The following is a 21,434-nucleotide window of genomic DNA, read 5'->3' as shown; positions in this document are numbered from 1 at the left end:
CTGGGCCTCCCTTCCCCGCTCTGAGGGGGTCCAGATGAACCCCCTCGCCGCACTGCATCCAATGCATTACACTTCTTCACCGCAATGTAGGGAAAAACATACAGAGATTATAAATTGTACTGACTTAAGGTTACAAATGACCACACGTTTTACAAACTGCAAGGAAGCACGCATTGTTCCCCCGGTCAACGCCACGGGACCCAGTGACGCACGGAGCACCTTCGCCGACCTCCGCGCCAGACTCCCGGGCCAGTAGCCGACCTCTGCTCGGGCCGGCCGAGCGAGCGCCGTCCTGCCATGAGCTTCTGGGGTGGGGGACAGGAAAGGGACCTGTGAAGGGGCGTGTCAGCCCCATGCGTTCCAAATGGTGCGAGCGGCTCCTTTGCTGCATCAGAGACCTTGGTTCTGGAACAGTCTTTCCTCAAACGTTGGTGCTGTTCACGGTGCAGCCGCTGCAGACACGACATGCTTCCCGGTTCAACCCGCGTCGTCCAAATTCTTGGCCATCGCTTTCCGGCGTCTGGGCCACTGACAAACCCGCCAGTCGGGCCGCGATGTGTGGTGTGTGCCAATCTCTGTGGTGTAAACACTCCCGCCAGCTGCCAGCATGACGTCACCCAGCGTGGAATGGGGACCAGACGCGCAGCGGCCGCCCGAGTCCAGTAATCTCACCCTCCAGGCACGATGGATGGAAGGCACCCCGAGAACGTGGCAAGAAGGAAACGGAGTGACATCATTAGGAAAAAATGAAATTTGAGCATTTGTCGGAATATAACGTATTTAATTGTGAATTTAGATCATTTAATTTTTAATATGTCTAGGTCTGAAAGCGTAGCCATCAGCTCTGGCGAGCCAGCCCCAGCCGGCTCCAGCCAGCCCCAGCCAGCCCCAGCCAGCCCCAGCCAGCTCCAGCCGGCTCTGCCAGCTGCGTCCTGCTTGTCCCGCTCTGGCAGACACTTCCGAGGCCTCTGCCACGTGCCAGGCAGTGCCGGAGGCTGGGGACACACCTGGGAAGGGACGAGAGCAGGACCTGCCCGTGGGTTTATGTCCCAACAGGAGACAGAGCCTCCGCCAGGACACAGGACCAACAGACGAAAGCGGGGCTGGGGGGCTGGGGGGCTGGCGGGCGCAGAGCCGCCCGCTGGGGAGCACCCAGGGGAGACTGGGAGGGAGAGCAGACAACCGCGGGGCTATCTGAGGAGCAAAGGTCCTGCATGTGGCCGAGTGGCGCCCAGGCCAGCCGCCTGCACATCGGAGGAGGGTCCCCTGTCCCTGGAGCCAGGTGTGCATGGAGGGCGAGGGCGCAGGGATGCAGCAGGTGCTGGGCGGTGGACACGGTGGTGGCCTTTGTAGAGGCACCGAGCTGAGACGGTCTCGTCACCGTTCTGCGGGGGAGGGCCCGGAGGCGGGGGTGTCACAGGGCGCCCGTGGGGGGTGGAGAGAAGCCTGGCCCGGTCTGGCTGCCCCGCTTCTGTTCTCCGGCCTCCTCCGGGCAGCGGGACCGCTGGCAGGCACCCGCCTCGCCCCGACGGCCCGACGGGCCGTGTCTGAAGCCCCTTCAGCTGGGACCCCTCGAATCTCCACTCTTCCCACTGGTGGCTCCGGGGCAGGAGTGGAGGGGCAGAGACGCTGTCAGGGCTCAGGAGGAGCGTGACCGAGGGTGTCAGCAGGCTTGCCGCTGACCTGGGCACACCGCAAGCACGACCTGGCCCCCGCCCCTCCTGACGCTTCCCCTCCACGCGAGCCTGGTCATCGTGGCCAGAGCTGGACCCCTGACCACAGAGGCCATCACCAGACCTTCCCGACACAGAGGGTGGGGGGCTGGGGTCCTGGCCTCCTCGGGGGCTCTGATGGTGGAAGCGAGCAGCCTCAGAGGAGGGACCGGAGGGGAGGGGGACGCTCAGGGGGCCGCTGGCACAGACTGGTCGGCGGGCGTGCTGTGGGTGGCCACAGCCAGCCTCACAGGCCTGGGACCTGCGGCCCCCGGGGCCCCTCACTGGGTCAGCGCTGTCATCTCGTAACTGCTCCCACTTTTTGAACAAAGGTCCCCATTTTCATCCTGCCCTGCAGAGTGGACAAACAGCCCCCTCGGGACATGTCTGGGGCCACTGCCAGGCAGGAAAGTCTGATGGGGGGCCCCTCCAGGGCGGGGCCCTCTGCAGGGAGGACCACAGGGGCCAGCCACACGCCGGAGTAGGGGTGTGGGTGCAAACGAGCCTTGTGGCTTGGACTCATGCATCCTTGGGCCCGGGGTGGGCGGGGGGACTGTTGGGCTTGCTGTCCCAAGAGAGCCCTGCCCTGCTGGGTCCGGCCTGTCGGCAGTGCTCTGGGCCAGGCGAGGCGGCCCGAGGCCCGCCTCTCGCAGCAGACAATCACAGCCAGTCGCGTGGGCTTGTTCAATACTCTATTGACAGGTTCACCTTGGCAACCTGGAGCTGGGCCCCGCCGTCAGCACCGATCCCTCCTGGCGCATCTTTGGTCTTAAAGGGACCTCCTTCCCCTGGGTTGGGAGGCACGACCTCAAGGGAGGGGCAGAGCCGAGCATCTTGGCTACCACAGGAACGGGAGGTGGGGGACTCCTCCGCCCAGCCACTCTGCTGTGGGGACCTCTCTGCCTTTCCGCCCCTGCGGACATGCACACTGAGCCCTTGCCCCCCTGGGGCTGGGGTGGGCAGGGCCTGCACGTCACTTCGCCCCCTAGCCTTCTCTGGAGGGGACATGCAAACCCCGATGCGGCAGGTCCAGGCCCTCCTCTGTGGAGCCAGAGCATCTGAGTGCAGGGGGGTCACCGCCGGTGCGCACAGCGGACAGCCAGGCCTGCAAGGAGCGCCGCTCAGGGGCACTGCCAGCCCCGCAGACCACCGCGCACAGAGACAGGCCTGGCCTCGCTGGGAACCAGAGCCGACAGGGGGCTGGGCCGCGTCCGCCAGGGCACCCACCGGCCCCACCCCGGCGGCAGCAGGCAGCGGAACCCGAGGCTGCGGTGCGGGTCCTGCCCGCAGGTGGGGGCGGCGCCCCTGGGCCTGGCCCAGAGGCTTGTGGGAAGAGATCCGGCCGAACAGCCGCAGCACTGCCTCTGTGTGTGTCCGTCCGTCCGTCCGTCTGTCTGGGCCTATGTGGAGCATGAATCCGAAGCCAGGCTTCTTATACACGGGGATGCGCCTCGGCTGGGGGGGTCACCGGGCAGGAGAGAAGAAGCCCCCCTGCAGAGAGGGTGGCCGTGGGCGGCGGCCGGACGGCCCAGAGCGCGCGACCGCCGCGGCCGCTCTGCAGCATTCCGGGAAAGACCGTCCCCACGCGAGCTTCCGAGGCAGCGTTTCTTGGTTTCTGCGGTGCGTGTTCTTGGTGTCCGCAGGGGAAACAGAAACTAGTCATCACGGCGAGGCTGAAAGAGAGAAGGATCTTTTCTCCATCTGGATGTTCTCCCAGGAGGCTCTGCCGTTTCTGCGGAATCAAAGGAAACACCAGTTCCCAGCAGAGGGGTGGAGGGTGGGCGGCGCGGGTCCCTTTCTGACCCTGCCGATCCCAATGAGTCAAACAATACACAATCACCCCATTACGGTCGTTCCTGTCGAATCCCAGGCAATCAGCTGGCCGACAGAGGCCAGACGGACATCCGGGGCAGTCCGTGGAGCCAGGGCTGGTCCTGAGCCCCGCGGAACTGACCTCTTCTGAGCAGAAGAAGGAGAGAGAGGCAGGCCTCGTGGTTTTACTCTCCGGTGCTCCCTCCTACGTTTTCGCGCTTCTCATTTCAATGCGTGGGCCAGGGGCGGCATCCCCCAGCGAGGAGAAGGGCCCTCAGGCAGTGTGCAGACGCCAGGACACACGTGCAGGGCGGGGTGGGGGCTGGGGGCTGCCCCCCACCCCCCGGGGCACCAGTCCCTGCCACCAGCTGATGTACCGAATCCATCCACAGGAGACCAAGCCGGCGCCCCCAGTCTCCAAGTCTCCCTAGAGGTGCCGCTCGTGAACTCTCAGATACAGAAGGACCTGGCTGTCCCAGGCTCTTTCCTGCCTTAACAAAAGGGTTTGAGACTAGTATATAACTGCCTTGGAATACCCATGACCACAATGTTACACTGAAACGTCTTTCTCAGTCCTGGCTGATGTGGCTCAGTGGGCGGAATGCCGGCCTGCTAACCGAATAGTCGTTGGTTCGATTCCCAGTCAGGGCACATGCCTGGGTTGCTGGCCAGGTCTCCGGCTGGGGGCGCTCAAGAGGCGACTGGTTGATGTTTCTCTCCCTCTCTTTCTCCCTCCCTTCTCCTCTCTCTAAAAGTAAATAAAATTTAAAAAAAAATTGTTTAACCAAAAAAACCCCACCCTTTTCCTTCAAACTAAAGGTCCTTTTTTCTTCCGATTTTAAAACAAATTGGATATATATAGCGGAATATTGTTTAGTCTTTAAAAAGAAGGAAATTCTGCCCTACTTGTGTGGCTCGGTGGGCTGGACACGGTCCCGCCACCCGAAAGCTCACGGGCCCCACTCCCCGTCAGGGCGCAGGCCCGGGGGGGCAGGGGCACATGCAAGAGGCCACCCATCAGCGTTTCTCTTGAACATCAGACACCGAAGTTTCTCCCCCTCTCTTTCTCCCTCCCTTCCCCACTCTCTAAACATAAATACATTAAATCTGTTAAAAATTTAAAGAAAGGAAATTCTGACAACTGCCACAACATGGATGAACCCTGAAGACGTGAGAAGTGAAATAAACAAAGCCCCAGACACTGCAACCCCCTCCCCCTTAGGTCAGGGGCTTAGAGGGGCCAGACTCTCGGAGACGGAGCGAACTCGGAATGCTGGGTGCCGGGCCGGGGGCGGGGCGTTATGGGTCCTGGGGGACAGAGTTTCATTTCGGGGAAGAGGAGAAGTTCTGGAGACGGTGGGTGGGGCGGCGGCCGCACGGCGGCGTGAACATGCTTCATGCCGCCGAGTTGGACACTTCAGTGATCACAGTGGTAATTTTTACGTGACGCGTATTTCTCCCATTTTTTAAAAAAAAGACATGTTTGTTAAAACTGGAACATATTCATGGGCCTCTGAAAGGACTGGGCCCTGGCGCCGCGCCAGGCGCTGGGCCTGCTGCAGCAGCCCTGCCTGTGAGCCCAAGGCCGGCGCCTGCCCACTCACGCCCGTGGCCACCACCCACGGCAGCACTCTGACCCAATTCCGTCTCCACCAGTGTCTGGATGAGCCTGGGGGGGGGTGGGAATGAAACACTGAACTTGGTCTCAAGACTTTGTCCAGCCCAGACCCTGCTTTCTCCAGGCCACCGTCTCCCGCAGAGGGGGAAGCCTGGCTCTCTCCCCCACTACGCCTGGGGTCTCTCTTAGGGTTTTAGTTTCCCTCCCCGTCATGGACCCAGGGGAGGGCCCCTGACTGGGAGCCTCAGGGCACTCTGAGAGGGGGCACCTGTGAGGGAGTCCACTCTTTCCCGTGGACCTGAGCGTAGGGAAGGGCGCTCCGGCAGGCTGCGGCTCCGGCGTCGCCAGAGGCTCCCCTGGGGCACGAATGCCGCCGCCAAGCCCGCTGGGCTCTCTGGGGAAGGTCGCAAATACCAGGCCGCCTCTCACGGGCCCTTTGATAGCAGAACAAGGGGCTTCGCGATGCTCTTGACCTGAGATTTCCTTTTAAAACCTCCAATTAAAAGATGCAAGCACGACTTCTCACCAGGCGTGGAAGGGCGCTGAGCAGGGGACGGCCGGGGACACAATGGCCCTGGCCATTGAGACAATTCAGCCCTGAGAGTGCAGGGGCTCCTAAGGTTCAAAGTCGCGCTGGGGCCGGTTGTTTCTGGCTGGAAAAGCAGCCGAGGGAAGGGGAGGGGGAGGGGTGTGCCAGCGGAGGGGCGCGTCAGGCCCCTCTGCACCCCGCCCCCCCCGCTCCCCCCCCCCCCCTCCGCCCCACTGCGGCAGCCAGACCGCACTTTGCCCGGCGGAACCAGCTCCCCGCTCGGGCGCCCTGGCAGGCCCGGACCGCCGCCAGCCCGCGGGGAGCCCTCCCCCTAGGGGAGGGTGTAGCCAGTGCAGGCTCCCCGGCGACCCTGCCCTGGCCTTGCCGCGGCGACCCGAGCAAGCAGGTGAAGTCGCGGCCAGTGCCCTCGGGAGCCGGAGGGAGTTCCTCAGGGGTCCTCAGGGACCACCCTAGGAAATGACTCCCCCCAAGAAGCTGGGAAGGGGGACTTCTTGGGGAAACCTGGGGGACCCTTCCGGAGGTGGGGACACGCACGCATTTCTCTCAGGATTCGGGAGGGCGGAGCGAGGGGGATGGACTGGGAGACCACGTCCGACGACCTGGTCCTCCGGGGCGGGGGTGGGGTTCAGTGGGGGCCCGGCCTGAACTCGGAGGGAAGCCGCCGCCCTGCTGCCAGACGCAGTTCCGGAAGTGCCCAAAGCCACCCCGAAACAGACAGTACGGAATTTAGGGGGGCGTCTGAGGCATCGCCCCCACCCCCGGCCCCCGCAGGGCAGGCCGGGCTGGGCTCCGGCTGGGCCCTGCCGGCCGCCATCCCACAGTCGCCGGATCCCTGTGCACCCGCTCCGTTCGCCCCTCGGTCCTGCAGGGACAGCCCCCTCCCAGGTGCCCTGCGGGGCTCGCCGCTCTCCCGCCCCAAGAGATCGATCGGCTGGCTGGCGACGCGCGGCCGCCGCTCGCGGGCCTCCGCCCCCTCCCCCGCTCGGGCTACGCAGGACGCGGCCTCCAAGCAGCGTCCTCGCGGTTCCGGGCCGCGGCCAGACTCGGCTGCCGGCCAGCGGGAGAGGCGGAGGCGCACCGGGCCCTTCCGATCGCGCCTGCCCTGCCACTCCGGGTCTGGGAGGGGGTGGGGGGAGGAGACAGAGCCTCGCCTCCCCCGCCGCGGCGCTCCACACCCAACCCCACCCCCCGCCCCACTCCTCGGCCCAAATACCCCTCGGGCGCGCGCTTAACCCTTGCAGCGCCGCCAGACCCGGGGGGAGGGGGCGCGCAGTAGGTGGGGGGAGGTGGGGGTGGCGGTTGCGCTTCGCCTGACGACCACTTCGGGGTCCGCCGGGCGATTTGTATCTCATTCCCGGATTCGCTGCAGCAGCGCTTGGCTGGAAAAAGGGAGGAAGAAATCTGCCCCGCGTGTGGACTCCGCTGGGTTCAGGGGCGCAACAGGGGGGCCCGGGAGCCAAACGCAGGTCGGGCGTGCAGGCGCGGACCGCGCGGGCAGAGGACGCCCGCGGGGAGACCTTGGGCAAACGAACCCCGAGTGAAAAACACACAGCACACAGAGGCCGTTGTGAGCGCGCGGCGGCGGCGGCGGCGGCGGGCTGTGCAAGCGGCTCCGAAGACCGTGTTTGAAATATGGATCCTGAGGGCGCGTATCTCCAGGCGGGCGGGAGCCCCGCGACGGGGCCTGGGGCGGGGGCCGCTGGCCTTCTCCAGGCGTACCTGGGGAGGCTGCCGTGACGTGCGCGGGGGCGGGGGGGGGCAGCCGGCGAAGCAAAAAAAGGACGCGTCCCGCTTTGGTGCCTGCGACCCCCGCGTGCCGCAATGCGGAGACGCAGTCCTGCGGGCGACGGTGTGGCCCCAAGAATCGCCCGAGACCTGCCAGGGGCCAAGGCCTCGCGTCGCGCCTGGCCCGCTCCCCCTCCCGAGCACCCTGCCGGGCCCTCCCACCTGGATCCCCGAGAACCCGCCTCGGAGGGACTCAGGGGGGCCAGGGACTTCGCCACCCAAATGAAAGCCGACCCTTCACGGGCGGCGTGACAAAGAGCAGAAACGCGGGGCCGCGGAGGGCGGAGGGGCGCCCTCAGGAACAAAGCCGTCCCTCCCAGAGGGCGCTGGGGGCGGAGTTTGGGGCTCCCTCCCCACCTCCCCGCTCTTCTCCCCCTCCCCCCACACAAGGACAGTCCCTCCACGTCAGCTCCCCCAAAGCCAACGCTAAAAATGCAACAATACAAACGTCAGCGCGAAAGTCAAAGGCAAGTTCCTCCACCAAGAACAAAGGGAAGAAACGAGCCCTGGTCCAAGCCTGGGCCGATTTTGTGGTCGTTGGTGGTGAACTGTCCCTTGGCTGTTTGAAATCCACCTCTGGGAGCCCAGGAAGCCACGCCAACTCGAGGGCTTTCCGAGTCAGGGACCCGGGGGGAAGTCACCGGCGGCTTCTTCCGGCCGAGTCCAGGTCTGGGCTCCGGGGGCGGCGGCGGCGGCGGCATCTCCCTGCAGAGCCCGGCCATGCGGGGAGAGGGTGTCTCTCAGGAGTGCACTTCCCGGGGTTGGCGCGGGTCAGACCCTTTCCGGACCTGGACTCTCGGTGGCCACCCTCTAGCCCACAGCCACTAGAAAGTTCCGGGGTCCCCGGGGTCCCCTTTTCCATCTCTCTCTTTTTGAGGCTGCAGCCCGTGGCTCAGAGACACAGCATCGCCCCTCTCCCGGGGGCCCCCCGAGGCCCCTGGGGGCCCGGTCCGACGTGGCACCCAGGAAGCTTCCTCCCCTCCCTCTGCGGAACCGAGGGGCAGGACCTGGCCCGGGCTGGGAGGGGGCAGCGTCGGGTGTGCGGACGCACACCCCTCCCCGGGGTTCCCCGTCGTGCTCGGGGACATCCCGGGTCAGAGGCAGGGGCCCCAGCCGAATGCTCTGGGAATCCCGACTGTGGCTCCACGGAGGGGCCAGGACAAGGGTCGGGATGACAGGGGAGGCCTCCCGGGAGGTTCCCCAGGCCGGGCGGAGGGGCCGCCGGGCGGGCAGGGGAGCTTCCAGGGCGCTGGCTGCCCCCCTTCTGTCTGTGCTCCCTCCCTGCGGCCCAGCGGCGCCCCCGTGGACCCGAGCTGCCCCACACACCCTCTGGCCGGGGGCGGGCGGTCCAGCGCTGTGCCTCCCAGGTGAGGGGAGGGCTCTGGCCTCTCTGCACACCCGCCCACCCTCCCAGAGGACAAACTACGCCACCGCGGGAGGGAGCGGGAAGCCGGCCGCCGTCGGCTGGTGCTTGTGCACTCGGGGCGTCTTCCCAGTCCTGGCAGAACGGCCAGGCACGGGGGCGTCCCGGGACTTCCGAGGCTTCTGAGGAGCTCGGGGCATCGTCTCCCACCGTCTGCGGGACCCTGGTGGCAGCTCCGGGGAAGGTCCGCAGCACTGGCCGGCGGGGGCCACCCTTCCTCCCAAGCTCCGGGGCAGGCCCAGCCCGGCTCCCGCGCAGACTCGCCGTGGGGGCACCGGGTGCCACCGCGTGGCCCCCGAAGTCTCTAGAGCGGGCCCCGGAGGGGCTGGGGCCCAGCGAGCACAGGCACGACCCGTGGACTCCGACGCCCCTGGCGGCACGGAGGGTGCAGCGGCCACTGGCCCTCGCCCAGCGCCCCCTGACCCGGCCTCCGAGGAAACACCCGCTGGAAACAGATTTTCCAGGGGAGTTTCGTGCGAGGGCCCGGCGGGGTGTCGGGAAGGTCAGCCCCTCCCCGGAGGACAAGACTGTCCAAGACAAGGTCGCTGCAGCCCTGCGGCAGACCGACAGCGCCCCTGGCCTGGCGGCTGGCTGGCTCGGGGTGGAAGGGTGACCGTCGCGCTGACCGCTCGCCCAGCGCCCGCCTCAGAGTCCCTTCCCCTCCCGAGGTCCAGTCATCTGTCTCCCACAAGAGCTTCTTCATCCTAGGCGACAGTGCAAGGAGAACGCCCCAAACACAGCAGGTCGAGAGCAACATTGCCCCACGTCCCCTTCCCAAAAAGTCGCCTCCCCCAGCTTCTATAAACCCCGGGAGCCACGCACTCCTGTTCCCAGGAGCACAGGCGGGCATCTTCCCACCTAGCTGGGCAAATCCCCACCCCCACCCGGGGAATCCTGGCTGTGTGCCTCCAGCTTGTCCGCGAGCAGTCGCTGCAGATCGAGTCCCTGTCTGGCGCCACCGGAAGATGACCCCCACGCCCAGGACCCTCCAGCAAAGGAGCCGCACTGGTGGCCTTAGGCAGCGCCGCCGCCGCCGCCGCTGCAGCCCGAGCCGCCGCGGCGGGAGCTGCGAGGCGGAGAGTCAACGTGTGCGTTCTTAGGCACCAGACCGTCTCGGGGTTCTCCCGCACTGCTGGGAGAACACGAGGCCCGCGCCTGGTCTGGGGGTTGGCTTCTGCACCTCGCCCCTCCCGGTCTGGGTCGAGTCCCCGCGCAGTCCTCCGCCCAGCGCTCCGGGCCGCGCGTGTGAGGGCGGGAGCGAAGACCCGGATGGCTCTCTGCCCGCCCTCCTCGCTGGTTCCACTCTCTCTCCGGCGTCTGCTCTTTTTCTTTCTCCACGGAAGCTCAGCCAAGGGATTGCGCAAGCTTCCTGCTCCAGGTCCTCAAGGGCCCGGCGCGGGGCCCGGACGTACCCCAGGCCCGGCGCGCCCCTGCCCCTCCCACTCAGCCCGCCCTGCCCCTGTCCCCAGGTCCCCTCACTCCCACCCGGACTGCGCCGAGCTCGCGGCCCCCTGCGTGGCGCCCTCGGGAGGCCGCGTGGGGCGCAGCAGCTCCCCCAGCAGGAGGCTGGAGCTGTCCGCCGGAACGCGCTGTCTCGCCGCGGGAGGTGCTAAACTTCACACTTCGCGGCTTCTCCAGCGCAGTCGGGAAGGCCTCGGCTCGGCTGGCTGGGCGGCATGTCGGGGGCCAGGGCACGCGAATCTGTGAGGAATGCCGGGCTCCCGGTCCACGCCATTCACCTCCCCTTCGTGCGGCCCCATCTGCCCCTCCTCAGCCTCTCCTCGGCGTTCCCACTCCCTGTGTCCATGCCTTTCCCGGGGACCCTGCGAAGTCCCCTCGAACCCCCGAGGAGACCTGGACGTCCACTGCGCCCCCTCTCCGTCCTCCCCGCCTCCGGTCCCGCTGGGAGGCGGGTAATGCTGCTGAAAACTAGACATCCTGCCCCTCCTACCGCACGCGGGAAGGGGCCTACGGGACATGGCAGCCCATCAGGACGGGGTGCACTTGGACTCGGAGCCCCCTTCTGGTAAGGCTCTTGAGCGCCAGGGCCCCAGGCTGCCTGCTCCTTTGCCGCCCTCCTTGTCTGTCCTCCACGCTCTCCCCAGCGAGGACCTTTGCACCCGGTGCTCTGTTCTCTGGGCCCTTTCTCTTCTCTTCCTCGCCTTCCTAAAAGCCCGAAGCCTCGCGGGGCGGGGCGCGGCGCGCCGGGTGGGGGGCGCGACCTGCCCCTGCCTGCGATTCCGCCCCCTGCCGGCGGTATCCCTTGTGTCTGCACATGACGCAATTCGATGCAACTGGAAACGGCGAGGGACGCTAGGGGGTCCCCCGCGGGGGTCCCCGGGCGGTGCACACAGAGAACCGGAGGTGAGGGGGCTGGCCGCGAAGCCGGGAGAGAGGCGAGGGTTCGCCACGGAGACCGGCCGGGCCCTGTCACGCAGGCCACCCCACTTCGTCCGGAGCCGACACACCTCTGCCGGCGATCCCGCTCCCTCCCTCCAGCCTCCCTCGCCCGGGCTCCAGGATCCCTCCCTCTGCACCTCCCCGGCGCCCTCCTTCTCTCGGCCCCCTCCGGCGCCCTCCCACCTCCCCCTCGGCGCCCGGGACCAGGGCCTCCGGTAGGCCGGGCTGCGCCAATCCGGGCCTCGGCCCGCCCCCTGACGCCGAGCTGGGCCGGAGAGGCCCCGCCCGCTGACGTCCGGATTTGCATGAGTTCTTGTGCAGCCGCGGCCCTGGCTCAGTTGTCTGAGCGAGCGCGAGCCGGGAGCCGGGCGGGCGCGGGCAGCGGCGGGTGGCCGGGCTGTGCGGGGCGAGCGGCGGCGGCGGGGCGCGTGCAGCGGGGTGGCCTCGGCCGGGGCGGCGGCGGGGCGCCGGCGGGAACTAGCAGTGTCTGCAGCCGCGCCGGCCGCCCGCGCCCCGGCGCGCTCCGGCTCGGCCATGGAGCTGCCAGCTGTTGGCGAGCACGTCTTCGCGGTGGAGAGCATCGAGAAGAAGCGGATCCGCAAGGTAGGGCGGCGCGGGGGTGGTGGCGGGGCGGCGCGGGAGCGGCGGCCGGGCAGCCTGCGAGGAGGCGGAGAGGGGGTGGGGAGGCTGCGGGCCGGGGCCGGGGATCCCGCGGAAGCTGATGGAGTGCTGTCTCTTCCCCCCGCAGGGCAGAGTGGAGTATCTGGTGAAATGGAGAGGCTGGTCCCCCAAGTAAGTAGCGGCGGAGGGGCGGGGGCGCCGGGTGCTGCGGCGCTGGGCTCCGGGGCTCCGGGGCTCCGGGGCTCGGGACCCGCCGGGCCGGTGGGGGGGGGGGGGAGCGGACGGGAGGCGGGGTGGAGGTGGGGTGGAGGGAGGAGGGGGTGGGGAAGTCGGTGGCAGGCACTGGGGAAGCCGAGCCGCCGAGCCCGAGCCCGGCGCCCTGTGTTGTGCCCCGCTCTCCGGGAAATGCCATCACTAATTTATGCACTAAAAGGAGCCGGAGGAGCTGGAGAGACGCGGGGCCGAGCCGGGGAGGCCGGCGGAGGGAGGGAGGGCGCAGGCACTGACTGATGTGCAGCAGAAAATGGCTCCTTTTCCCTTTCCCTCCACCGAACGGCTCCATATTGCAAAACCAAAAAAAAAAAAAAAATTAAAAAGCGACGAAAATGCAATTGTGTGCCTCTTCCCTCCTAGCGGTGCAGGGAGAGGAAGGAAAAAGGCAGAAAATGTTGGGCACTGTCACTGCAGCGCTTTTGGTGGGGAATTTCTTTTTTTAATTTGAAATGCGAAGGCACCGGATGGAGACAGGCGCGCAGGCACGCACACACACACTCACACACAGAGGCATATTTTTGTGTTGCAGAGTATTTGGGGGTGCCTGCCCGTGACAGCGGGCTCCAGGGCCGCGAGGGGGTGTCGGGGGGCGGCTCGGCTGCCGGTGATCGGATTAGGGGTCAAGTGGAAAGCGCCTGAAGTCCCAGTGGAGACTTGGGGCTGGGGAGTCAGGAGGGGACTGCGACTTTGCATTTGGGCTGCTCTGCACGCGGGGTTGCTGGTGAGCAAAGTGGCTTTGGATCATGTCGCAGGAACGTGCTTGAAATTCTTGACAACTGCGAAATAAACTGCTAGTTTCATTTTCCTTCCCCTTCCCCTTCCCGCCCGTGTGTGTTTATTTTGACTTGGGGGGGGCGGTCAGGGGCCGTGTCAGGCCCACAGAAGTCTACCCTCCAGCCCCCACGGCCACGGCTGAGTAGCGTTCGGTTCACGAAGACAGTGCAGGGCCTAATGCAATTCCCCACCGGGAGGCCGCCGCGCTGGCTCGGTTGTTTTACGCCGTGTCCCTTCCCTTCTCCCTTGCAAGATACAACACGTGGGAGCCGGAGGAGAACATCCTGGACCCCCGGCTGCTGATCGCCTTCCAGAACAGGTGAGCGTCCCCGGGAGCCGCCCGCAGCGGGGACCCGGTATGGGGATGAGAGACTGGGCCGCCCAGCAACGAGGGGGAAAGGGCCGGGAGGGGCCGGCGGGAGCCCCCTCCCTCCTACGGGCCGGAACGGCAGGGCTGCGGCCTCGGCTTCTGCAGCCAACGTCCTTGGCGGTTGCTGCAGCCTGGGGGTGGGGGTGGGGCAGGGCCGGAGAAGGCAAGGCTTGTGTTTTGGGGAAACTGCGGGAATGGTTAGTGCGGGTGGCCCTAGGGCTGCCACGAGAACTCGGAGCCCCGCCTGGCGCCCCCCAGGGCCCCTCCCGTCCGAACCTTAGAGCCCCACCCCCAGGGCCTAGGTGTTGCTTTCCTGCAGCCACTGGCGGCTTGGCCCCGGCCCGTCGCGGGGCAGCTCCGAGGGAGCTGGCACTGTGAAACCGCCGGACGTCACGGAACTGAACTTAACCTGTTGGGGGCTGGAGAAAAGTTAACAAGACTTGAAGCCCCCACTCTCATTCCCGGGGAGCTTGGGATAGGGGGCTCAGATTCTGGCTGGCAGTGGGTGCTCCTCACACACACACCCCACTGGCCTACTAGGTGGGTGAGCTTGGCCCAAAGGACGTGGGGTGGGCGCTGTCCGGCTGGTGGAGGGGTGGTACCCAAGAGGGACTCGTCCTCACGCGCGCAGATGCCTGTCACGCTGCAGCTGATGCAGCTGGACTCGCCGCCGGTGGCTGCGGTTCTCTGTTTCGGGAGGACAGAAGGGGGAAGGGCAGCAGAGGCGGGGAGAGCGGCAGGGGCCCGCGGAGCTCGGCCACCCCGCTGTCCCTCCTCCCCCTTTTATGTTGCATTATTTCCTGTGGTGCATTTGGCGCTAAAACTAAACTCTAGACCCTTGGAAGGAGCAGCCAGCGGGGGAACTTGCTCTCCCGCGACGCAGGGGGGCGCCGAGAAGGGACTCTGCCCCGGCTCCACCAGGGAGTCTGCCACCCTGTAACCATGTCAGCGGCTGATGCCATGTTGCGTAATGCGTCCCCGGAGAATTAAAACGCAGGCTGTTGCAATGCCGCGCAACTTCGGAGTCGGCCCGGCTGGGGCCCCGGGCTGGCGGAACTCCCCTGGGCTAGCCCACCGGCCGAGGGTACCTAGGGTCTCAAAAGAGCGGGGTTTCTGGCCTAGAAATGGGCTGCCACTTCGGCCAAGGCTAGAGAGGGGCCCCTCGCTGCCGTGGAGGGCTGAGCGGTGCTGGGACCACCCGCCCCCCCGGCCTCGGGTCGCCCTAGGCCACACTGCAGGTGGAATCTTGGCAGCTGTGTTGAACCTCACCACCGCCCGTGGGCTTAATTAATTTGGAAATCCAGGGGGCTGGGCTCGGCGAGGGGGCGGGGCTTGTGCCCCTCGCCCCGCCCAGCCTCCCTCACCGGCCGCCTCGGAGCGGGTTTACCAGGTGGCTGCGAACCTGGCCAGGCCTCTCTGGCTGCCCCCGCCCCCAGCCCTTAATTGGCTCATTTGCCGCTCTGTAAACAAGGGCGCAGCCCCTCCCCCTGTTTAGTGCCTGGCCCTTAGGAAGCAAATGCGTCCTCCCTTCCGCTGGCCGCTCTCGTTATCTGAATCTTAATGAGGTCATTAGCATCTCGTGCCTCTGGTGGCAGGGACGTGGTCCTCACACTTTTTCGGGCTGGTGCGCATCCCCTGGACCCCGCGCCCACCACTTTGTGTAGGACCACCGGCTCGAGGCTGTGGGCGGCAGTGCCAGTGACCCAGCGGGAGCTGCCGTCTCCCCTGTCACACCAGGTTGTGGAGGGTTGCCCGTTCAGATGCGGACCCCAGAGGTGGGGAGGCCCTTCTCGGAGGAGGCCTTGGGCAGATGAGGGTCGGTTAGAGCGAAACGCGGGCCTCCGGGACCGGACCTGGGCGCCCAGCTGGCTGCAGGGGCTGCCTTCCGCCTTGAGCCCTGGGTCCTTCCGCGTCTGGCCAGCCCCGCGCTGCCTGCCGCAGCGGGGACACCGCCACAGGTTGGCGCAAACACAGGGGAGAGGAGGCGACCTCGAGGCTAACGGCGCTGCCCTTTGTTCCGTGCCCCCAGGGAACGGCAGGAGCAGCTGATGGGCTACCGGAAGAGAGGGCCGAAGCCCAAACCACTGGTGGTGCAGGTGAGAACGCTGGGGCCGCCCAGGAGGCTCGGCCCTTTCCCCAGGCCTGGAGGGCGGGGGAGGGGGTGATCTGCGGAGCGCCCCAGCTCCCTCCCTTTCTACCTGAGCTTTCCCACCTCTCTCCGACGACCCTGCTGCTGGAGGCTGGCTCTGTGCTTCCTCTCACCTTCCCCTCCGCCCCGCCCCCCAGGTACCTACCTTTGCCCGGCGCTCCAATGTGCTGAGCGGACTTCAGGACTCCTCCTCCGACAGCCGCACCAAGCTGGAGCTGGGCGCTCAGAGCAAGGGCCAGGGGCACCAGTACGAGCTCAACAGCAAGAAGCATCACCAGTACCAGCCGCACAGCAAGGAGCGGGCGGGCAAGCCCCCGCCCCCGGGGAAGAGCGGCAAGTACTACTACCAGCTGAACAGCAAGAAGCACCACCCCTACCAGCCTGACCCCAAGATGTATGACCTGCAGTACCAGGGCGGCCACAAGGAGGCGCCCAGCCCCACCTGCCCTGACCTGGGCGCCAAGACCCACCCGCCCGACAAGTGGGCGCACGGCGCTGGGGCCAAGGGCTACCTGGGAGGCGTGAAGCCCCTGGCCGGTGCTGCTGGGGCTGCGGGCAAGGGCTCTGAGAAAGGCCCCCCCAACGGGATGACGCCGTCCCCCAAGGAGGCCGTGACGGGCAATGGGATCGGGGGCAAAATGAAGATTGTCAAAAACAAGAACAAAAATGGGCGCATCGTGATCGTGATGAGCAAGTACATGGAGAACGGCATGCAGGCGGTGAAGATCAAGTCCGGCGAGGCGGCGGAGGGCGAGGCGCGCTCCCCCAGCCACAAGAAGCGGGCCCCCGAGGAGCGCCACCCCGCCGCCGCGGACAGGACTTTCAAAAAGGCGCCGGGGGCAGAGGAGAAGAAGGCGGAAGCTCCTTTCAAGAGGAGGGAGGAGGAGGCGCCTGCAGCCGGTGACCCGCAGCCGCAGGACGCCGGCTCCCGCAAGCTGTCCCCAACCAAGGAGGCCTTTGGCGAGCAGCCGCTGCCGCTGACCACCAAGCCGGACCTGCTGACCTGGGACACGGCCCGCAGCTCGCACCCGCCCTCCCACCATCACCACCACCACCACCACCATCACCACCACCACCACACGGTGGGCCTCAATCTCTCCCACGCACGCAAGCGATGCCTCTCCGAGACCCACGGGGAGCGGGAGCCCTGCAAGAAGCGGCTGACGGCGCGCAGCATCAGCACCCCGACCTGCCTGGGGGGCAGCCCAGCGGCTGAGCGCCCCACCGACCAGCCCCCTGCCGCCCTCCAGCAGCCCGAGGTCATCCTGCTGGACTCGGACCTGGACGAGCCCATAGACTTGCGCTGCGTCAAGACGCGCGGCGAGGCTGGGGAGCCGCCCAGCGCCCTCCAAGTGAAGCCCGAGGCGCCGGCGACGGCCGCAGTGGCCGCCGCGCCGGTGGCAGCGGTCGAGAAGCCTCCAGCGGAGGCCCAGGACGAGCCCGAGGAGCCGCCGAGCGAGTTCAAGCCCTTCTTTGGGAATATAATTATCACCGACGTCACTGCGAACTGCCTCACCGTCACTTTCAAGGAGTACGTGACGGTGTAGCTGCAGGGCATCGGAAAGGGGCGGCTCCACCCCCGCGGGGAGCTCCGTGCCCGGGCCTGGGGGTGTGTTCCGCCAGCCCCCAGCGCCGGGACGCCCGAAGCCGCAGGAACCGCCTCCCTCTGTATCCAGCTGCGCGCGGTCCTGGCCGGGGCGCCGGCAGCTCGCTCGGAGAACTGGCTGGCGCCGTCCTCGAGGTGCCTGCGGGTCTCTCCCTTCCACCTGCCCCCTCCCCTCCGGCCAGGACCCCGGGACTGACAGGGCAGCCGCGCGCCGAGCTCTCAGAGTTATAGTATTATATTTTAACCGTGCTAACTTGTCAAGTGCAGACTTTATTCCCGTTTGTACGTGGTGTTATTATTGAAATGTATTGTTTGAGCTCAAAAGCCCGACCACCCCCTTCGGGCTGATATATATATATATATATATATTTATTTGTAGGTATTTATATATTGAAATATAAAAACCTAGATTTATGGAGTTCCCTCTAGATCATGTTATATTCTATATCAGACAAACTATTTTCTGTTGCCCCTCCTCCCCGGCCCTGCGGTATTTCGGTTGATCTCATTTCTCCCCCTTTCGAGAACTGCAATACCGGTGACCTTGGTATATATTTTTTGATACCGTACACATACATGGATGTGTTGTTTCTATGTGCAGAAAGAGGAAAAAAGAAAAAAGTTTGTTAAAAGGCGAAACGAGCTCTCTAGAAACTGCTGCTACTAGAAATGTCTAAACTATAAGCTTCCGATTACTCCCTGCTTGAATGTACATATTAAACGGAGATGTTGAAGGTACCCTATCGCTGTTGGAGGTTAGGGCAGAGGGAACCGCGGAGGCCGCGTGTGTGTGCGCGCGCGCGTGCGCGCGTGCGCGCCGGACCCCTCCCCACCCCGCTTCCTCCTCCGGCGTCCGGGAGGAAACCCGCGGCGCCCTGCGCCAAACGTGCGCGAAGCCAAGTGGCCCGGTTTCGAGGGCAGAGGCACCCGCGCACTGAGGAGTGACCCCGCTCCCCAGAAGTCGGAAGTCGAGAGGCACTCCAAAGGAGAGGGGAATTCCTGAGGGGGGTGCGGGCGTGCTCCCGCCCCCAGGGCGCGGGCACTCCGGCGGTCCCGGGACCCGCCTAGTGGGGGGAGGGCGCACGGGTGGGTGAGCAGGCTGGAAGAGGGTTGCTTGGGCAGGGCGGCCCCCACCGGGAGCGGCCCCAGCCAGGCACCTGCTGATCTTTGTCCCCCGCCCCCTGCGGCGCAACACACCCAGGCGCTGGCCCTGGGAGGACAGGGGTGTTCCTCTTTAGTAATCCGTGCCCAGTCCGGCAGGTTCGGCGGGAGGAGACCCTCCCACCCTCTCCAGCCTCCCTCGTTGGCATCCCGGGCCCCGCCCCTCCCGAGGAAGCCTCTGAGGCTCTTTCTCTGCCGGGCTCTCTCCCCGGAAACCGCCGGGGCCAGAGGCTCTGACTGCAGGCACGGCGGCGAGCGAGGCAGGGGGTGGGGGCGGGGGCTTCCTGCGAGGTGGATGGGGAGGAGCAGGAGGCGGCTTGCGGAGCCAGGCCTGCCCACCCCCACTTCCTTAGTGGGGAAATGTGGGACCCTACCTCACCCATGCTGCTTTGGATGGCATGGTTGGGGCACTTGGTGACGGGGGGGGGGGGGGCAGGAAGGGGTTAAGGGCCCCCGGGGCGTGAGGGGAGCGGGCGGAATCCTGAGATGCAGCTCCCGCAGCCTGGAAGCCGCCACCCGGGAATGCAGGGGCGGAGGCCACTTTCCGCAGACGCTGCGATCTTCCTCCTGGCCCAGGGCCGGGGACAGGTCCCTGCGGGTGCGTGGCTGCTCCCGGCCTCCGAGGCCCCTTGCCTGCCTGCCTGCCTGCCTGCCTGGGGCTCAGGGGCCCGGGCGCTGCGGAGCGCGCCGGGGCGGAAGAGGTCACCGTGGTTCCGAATGGGTGGGGGGAGAGGTGGCGTGAGCGTGACGCTGGGAAGGCCAGGGAAAGCGGCGGAGGGCCGGGAGGGCGGGGAGGCCTGAATGCGGACAGTGTGGCCAGTGTTGGCTGCAGGCCACCAGCGACTGGAGCGGGGGGAGGGGAGCCCAGCGGGGGAGGGGAGGGAGGGAAGGGAAGTTCTAAAAAAAAAACCGTTGAGAGTTTCTAGCCCTGGCTTTTGTAAATTGTCCCTCCCACCACCCCCTTCACCCCAGCCCCCTCAGAGAGAGTGCAGCCCGCCCCTCCCCCTCCCTGTAATGAATGCCCTTTGCCACCCTGGGAGCGGAGGGAGGGCCGATCCTGCCTGCTTCTGGCACTCTGCCGGCTCAGCGCCAGAGCTGGGCCCGGCCTCCACCGGCTGGCACACAAAGGCGCATGCCAGGCGGGGGCTTCATCCCCCTGTTTTTCTGGAAAAGGAGAGCTAAAAATTTGGGAGTGGGAAGGGGGCCCCCCTGTTCAGGTCCACACAGTGGGTGACCCGGGGCACGCCGGAGCCCCTGGGGTGCCCCTCCTGCCCAGTGGGTGGCCTCTGCCAGGCTGCGCCGGGGACGGGCGGAGGGCTGGGCAGGCGGAGGAGGGCACTGCCCCCCGGCAGGGAGGGTGACGGCATCGGAGGAAAGATGTGGCCCGCAGGCGGCTTGAGGCCCTGAAGACTGGGCCCTGTGGGGGGCCTCCGGGGCGGGGCTTCAAGGCGGACAGGCCCCAGGAGGAAGATTCCGGGGCCTAGGTCAGAAGGCCAGCCACGGTCAAAGGCAAAGGCAAAGGCAAAGGCAAACCTGCCAGACACCCCCCGGGCACCTGGTTCCCTGCGGACCGCAGCAATGGGGGCTCCTTGGGGGATGAGGCTCCGAGGGCAGAGCCGCGTGCCCAGGGCCAGGCAGTGGCCACTGCCCATTCCATGCTGGCTCCAGAGCCGAGCTACCTGCTCCGCGGTCTCGCAGGGAGGGACCCACGGTGACACCGCCCCACCCCTGCCCCCAGTGGGGCCTCCGGGTCTCGGCACGGATGCGTCCAAGGCTGAGGAAGGCTCGGAGGAGGTCACGGCCCTGACACGGCCCAGCGGAGAGGGGCCTCGCGGTCTGCACGCGCCCAGCACCCCACCGGCAGAGGCTGGGAGACCAGCTCTCCGAGCCCAAGTCCAGGACCTCAGTCTGGCACCCTGGGGACCCAAAGGTGTTTCCTCCGGGTGACCTCCTCTTGAGGAACACAAGGGGCTCGAGCTCACTGCCCCTCCTCCCACCTGTCAGATGCTGGCGAGCTGGTCCCTCTGGCACCTGCTGGGCCCCAGACTCCGGCGCTGGGGTCCCTGTGCAGCCGGCACCGCCCGCCCTGACCCATCTTCAGAAGAGCCACGTTCAGCCCCCAGGGGCGGTTTGCGCGTCCCCGGATCCCACCAGGCTGCGTGGCGGCTGGGGCCGCCGGACGGAGAACGCGGGAATACAGGCCGCCCAGCGACCTTCGACTCCCAGACGGGCAGCGCCTCACTGTCTCGTGTGAGGGTGTCTCGGGGAGTATGGGCGGCATGCTAACCCTAAGAAGGAAAACCAAATGCCCTGCTTGTGCGACATCGGACTTCAGGGGACACCCTGGACCTTGTCTTCGGAGCCCGCCTGGGTCCTGACCCCCTGCCCCCCCGGGGGCGGCCTCAGCCCAGACCAGGGGGTGGGGGGGACACGCAGAGAACGGGGCCTCGTGGGTCCTGCACGGGCAGCCACTATCGTGACATTGAATTTGTTGGTGTGACGCCGCGTGGTGACTGGCGTGGCCCTGAAGGGTGGCACTGAACAATGACAGCGACTGGAGGTGGGGGTGGGGTGAGCCGGCGGCAGGACCTGGAGGGAGGAAGGAGGGAGGGACAAGCAGACCCGGTCCATCCGTCCCTTGGCCAGCCTGGGGCCTCTCCGTCCCTGCCCTCCTGGACAGAGACTTCGGGACGCATGCTGAGGGCAGGACAGCGGTGGTTGCGGTGCCCGCGGTGCCCAGACCCCCGCCCAACACCCGCCCCTCCCCACGGCAGAGACAGCTCCGGCAGGAAGACGGGCCCAGGAGAGAGCCTTGGGCGCCGCTGGAAAAGTCCCCAAGTAAACGATTTTTATTTTTCACCGAGGAACATGAAGCATCCCACGTCTGACCCAAATGCCTCTGACGACGTCGGGCTCAGAGTCTGGGGGTGACACGGCCTGGGGACGGGGACCCCGTCCATCCACTGTCCCACTGTCCGCCGACTGCCCGCCCTCTGGCCTGCCCTTCCACCCCGGGCCACCCAGTGGGCGCCGCTGGCCATGGATCACCCCTGACCTGGGGCCTCACCCTCTCCCCTCCGGCTCTGTCCTGGGCCACCGAGGACAATGCCGGCACAGGGGCGCGACGGCGGCAGCCCCAGAAGTCACAGCCGTGCTCGGTCGGAGCCCAGGTTCCCCTGT

General features: G+C 66.7%; 1 protein-coding gene across 1 annotated transcript; it reads left to right on the top strand.

Moving 5' to 3' along the window:
* The first annotated feature begins 11,627 nt into the window (after positions 1-11,627).
* On the top strand, positions 11,628-17,831 carry CBX4 (chromobox 4). Its single transcript, XM_045835916.1, has 5 exons — positions 11,628-11,903; positions 12,049-12,092; positions 13,222-13,287; positions 15,368-15,434; positions 15,625-17,831. Exons 1-5 carry the CDS (start codon positions 11,835-11,837, stop codon positions 17,032-17,034), a joined length of 1,656 nt encoding a protein of 551 aa, XP_045691872.1. The 5' UTR covers positions 11,628-11,834; the 3' UTR covers positions 17,035-17,831.
* The last annotated feature ends 3,603 nt before the right edge of the window (positions 17,832-21,434 follow it).

This window comes from Phyllostomus hastatus, unplaced genomic scaffold, assembly GCF_019186645.2.
Source record: "Phyllostomus hastatus isolate PE091 unplaced genomic scaffold, TTU_PhHast_1.1 phas_contig_210, whole genome shotgun sequence".
Classification (NCBI taxonomy): domain Eukaryota; kingdom Metazoa; phylum Chordata; class Mammalia; order Chiroptera; family Phyllostomidae; genus Phyllostomus; species Phyllostomus hastatus.
This window is presented reverse-complemented; position numbering and strand designations above follow the sequence as displayed.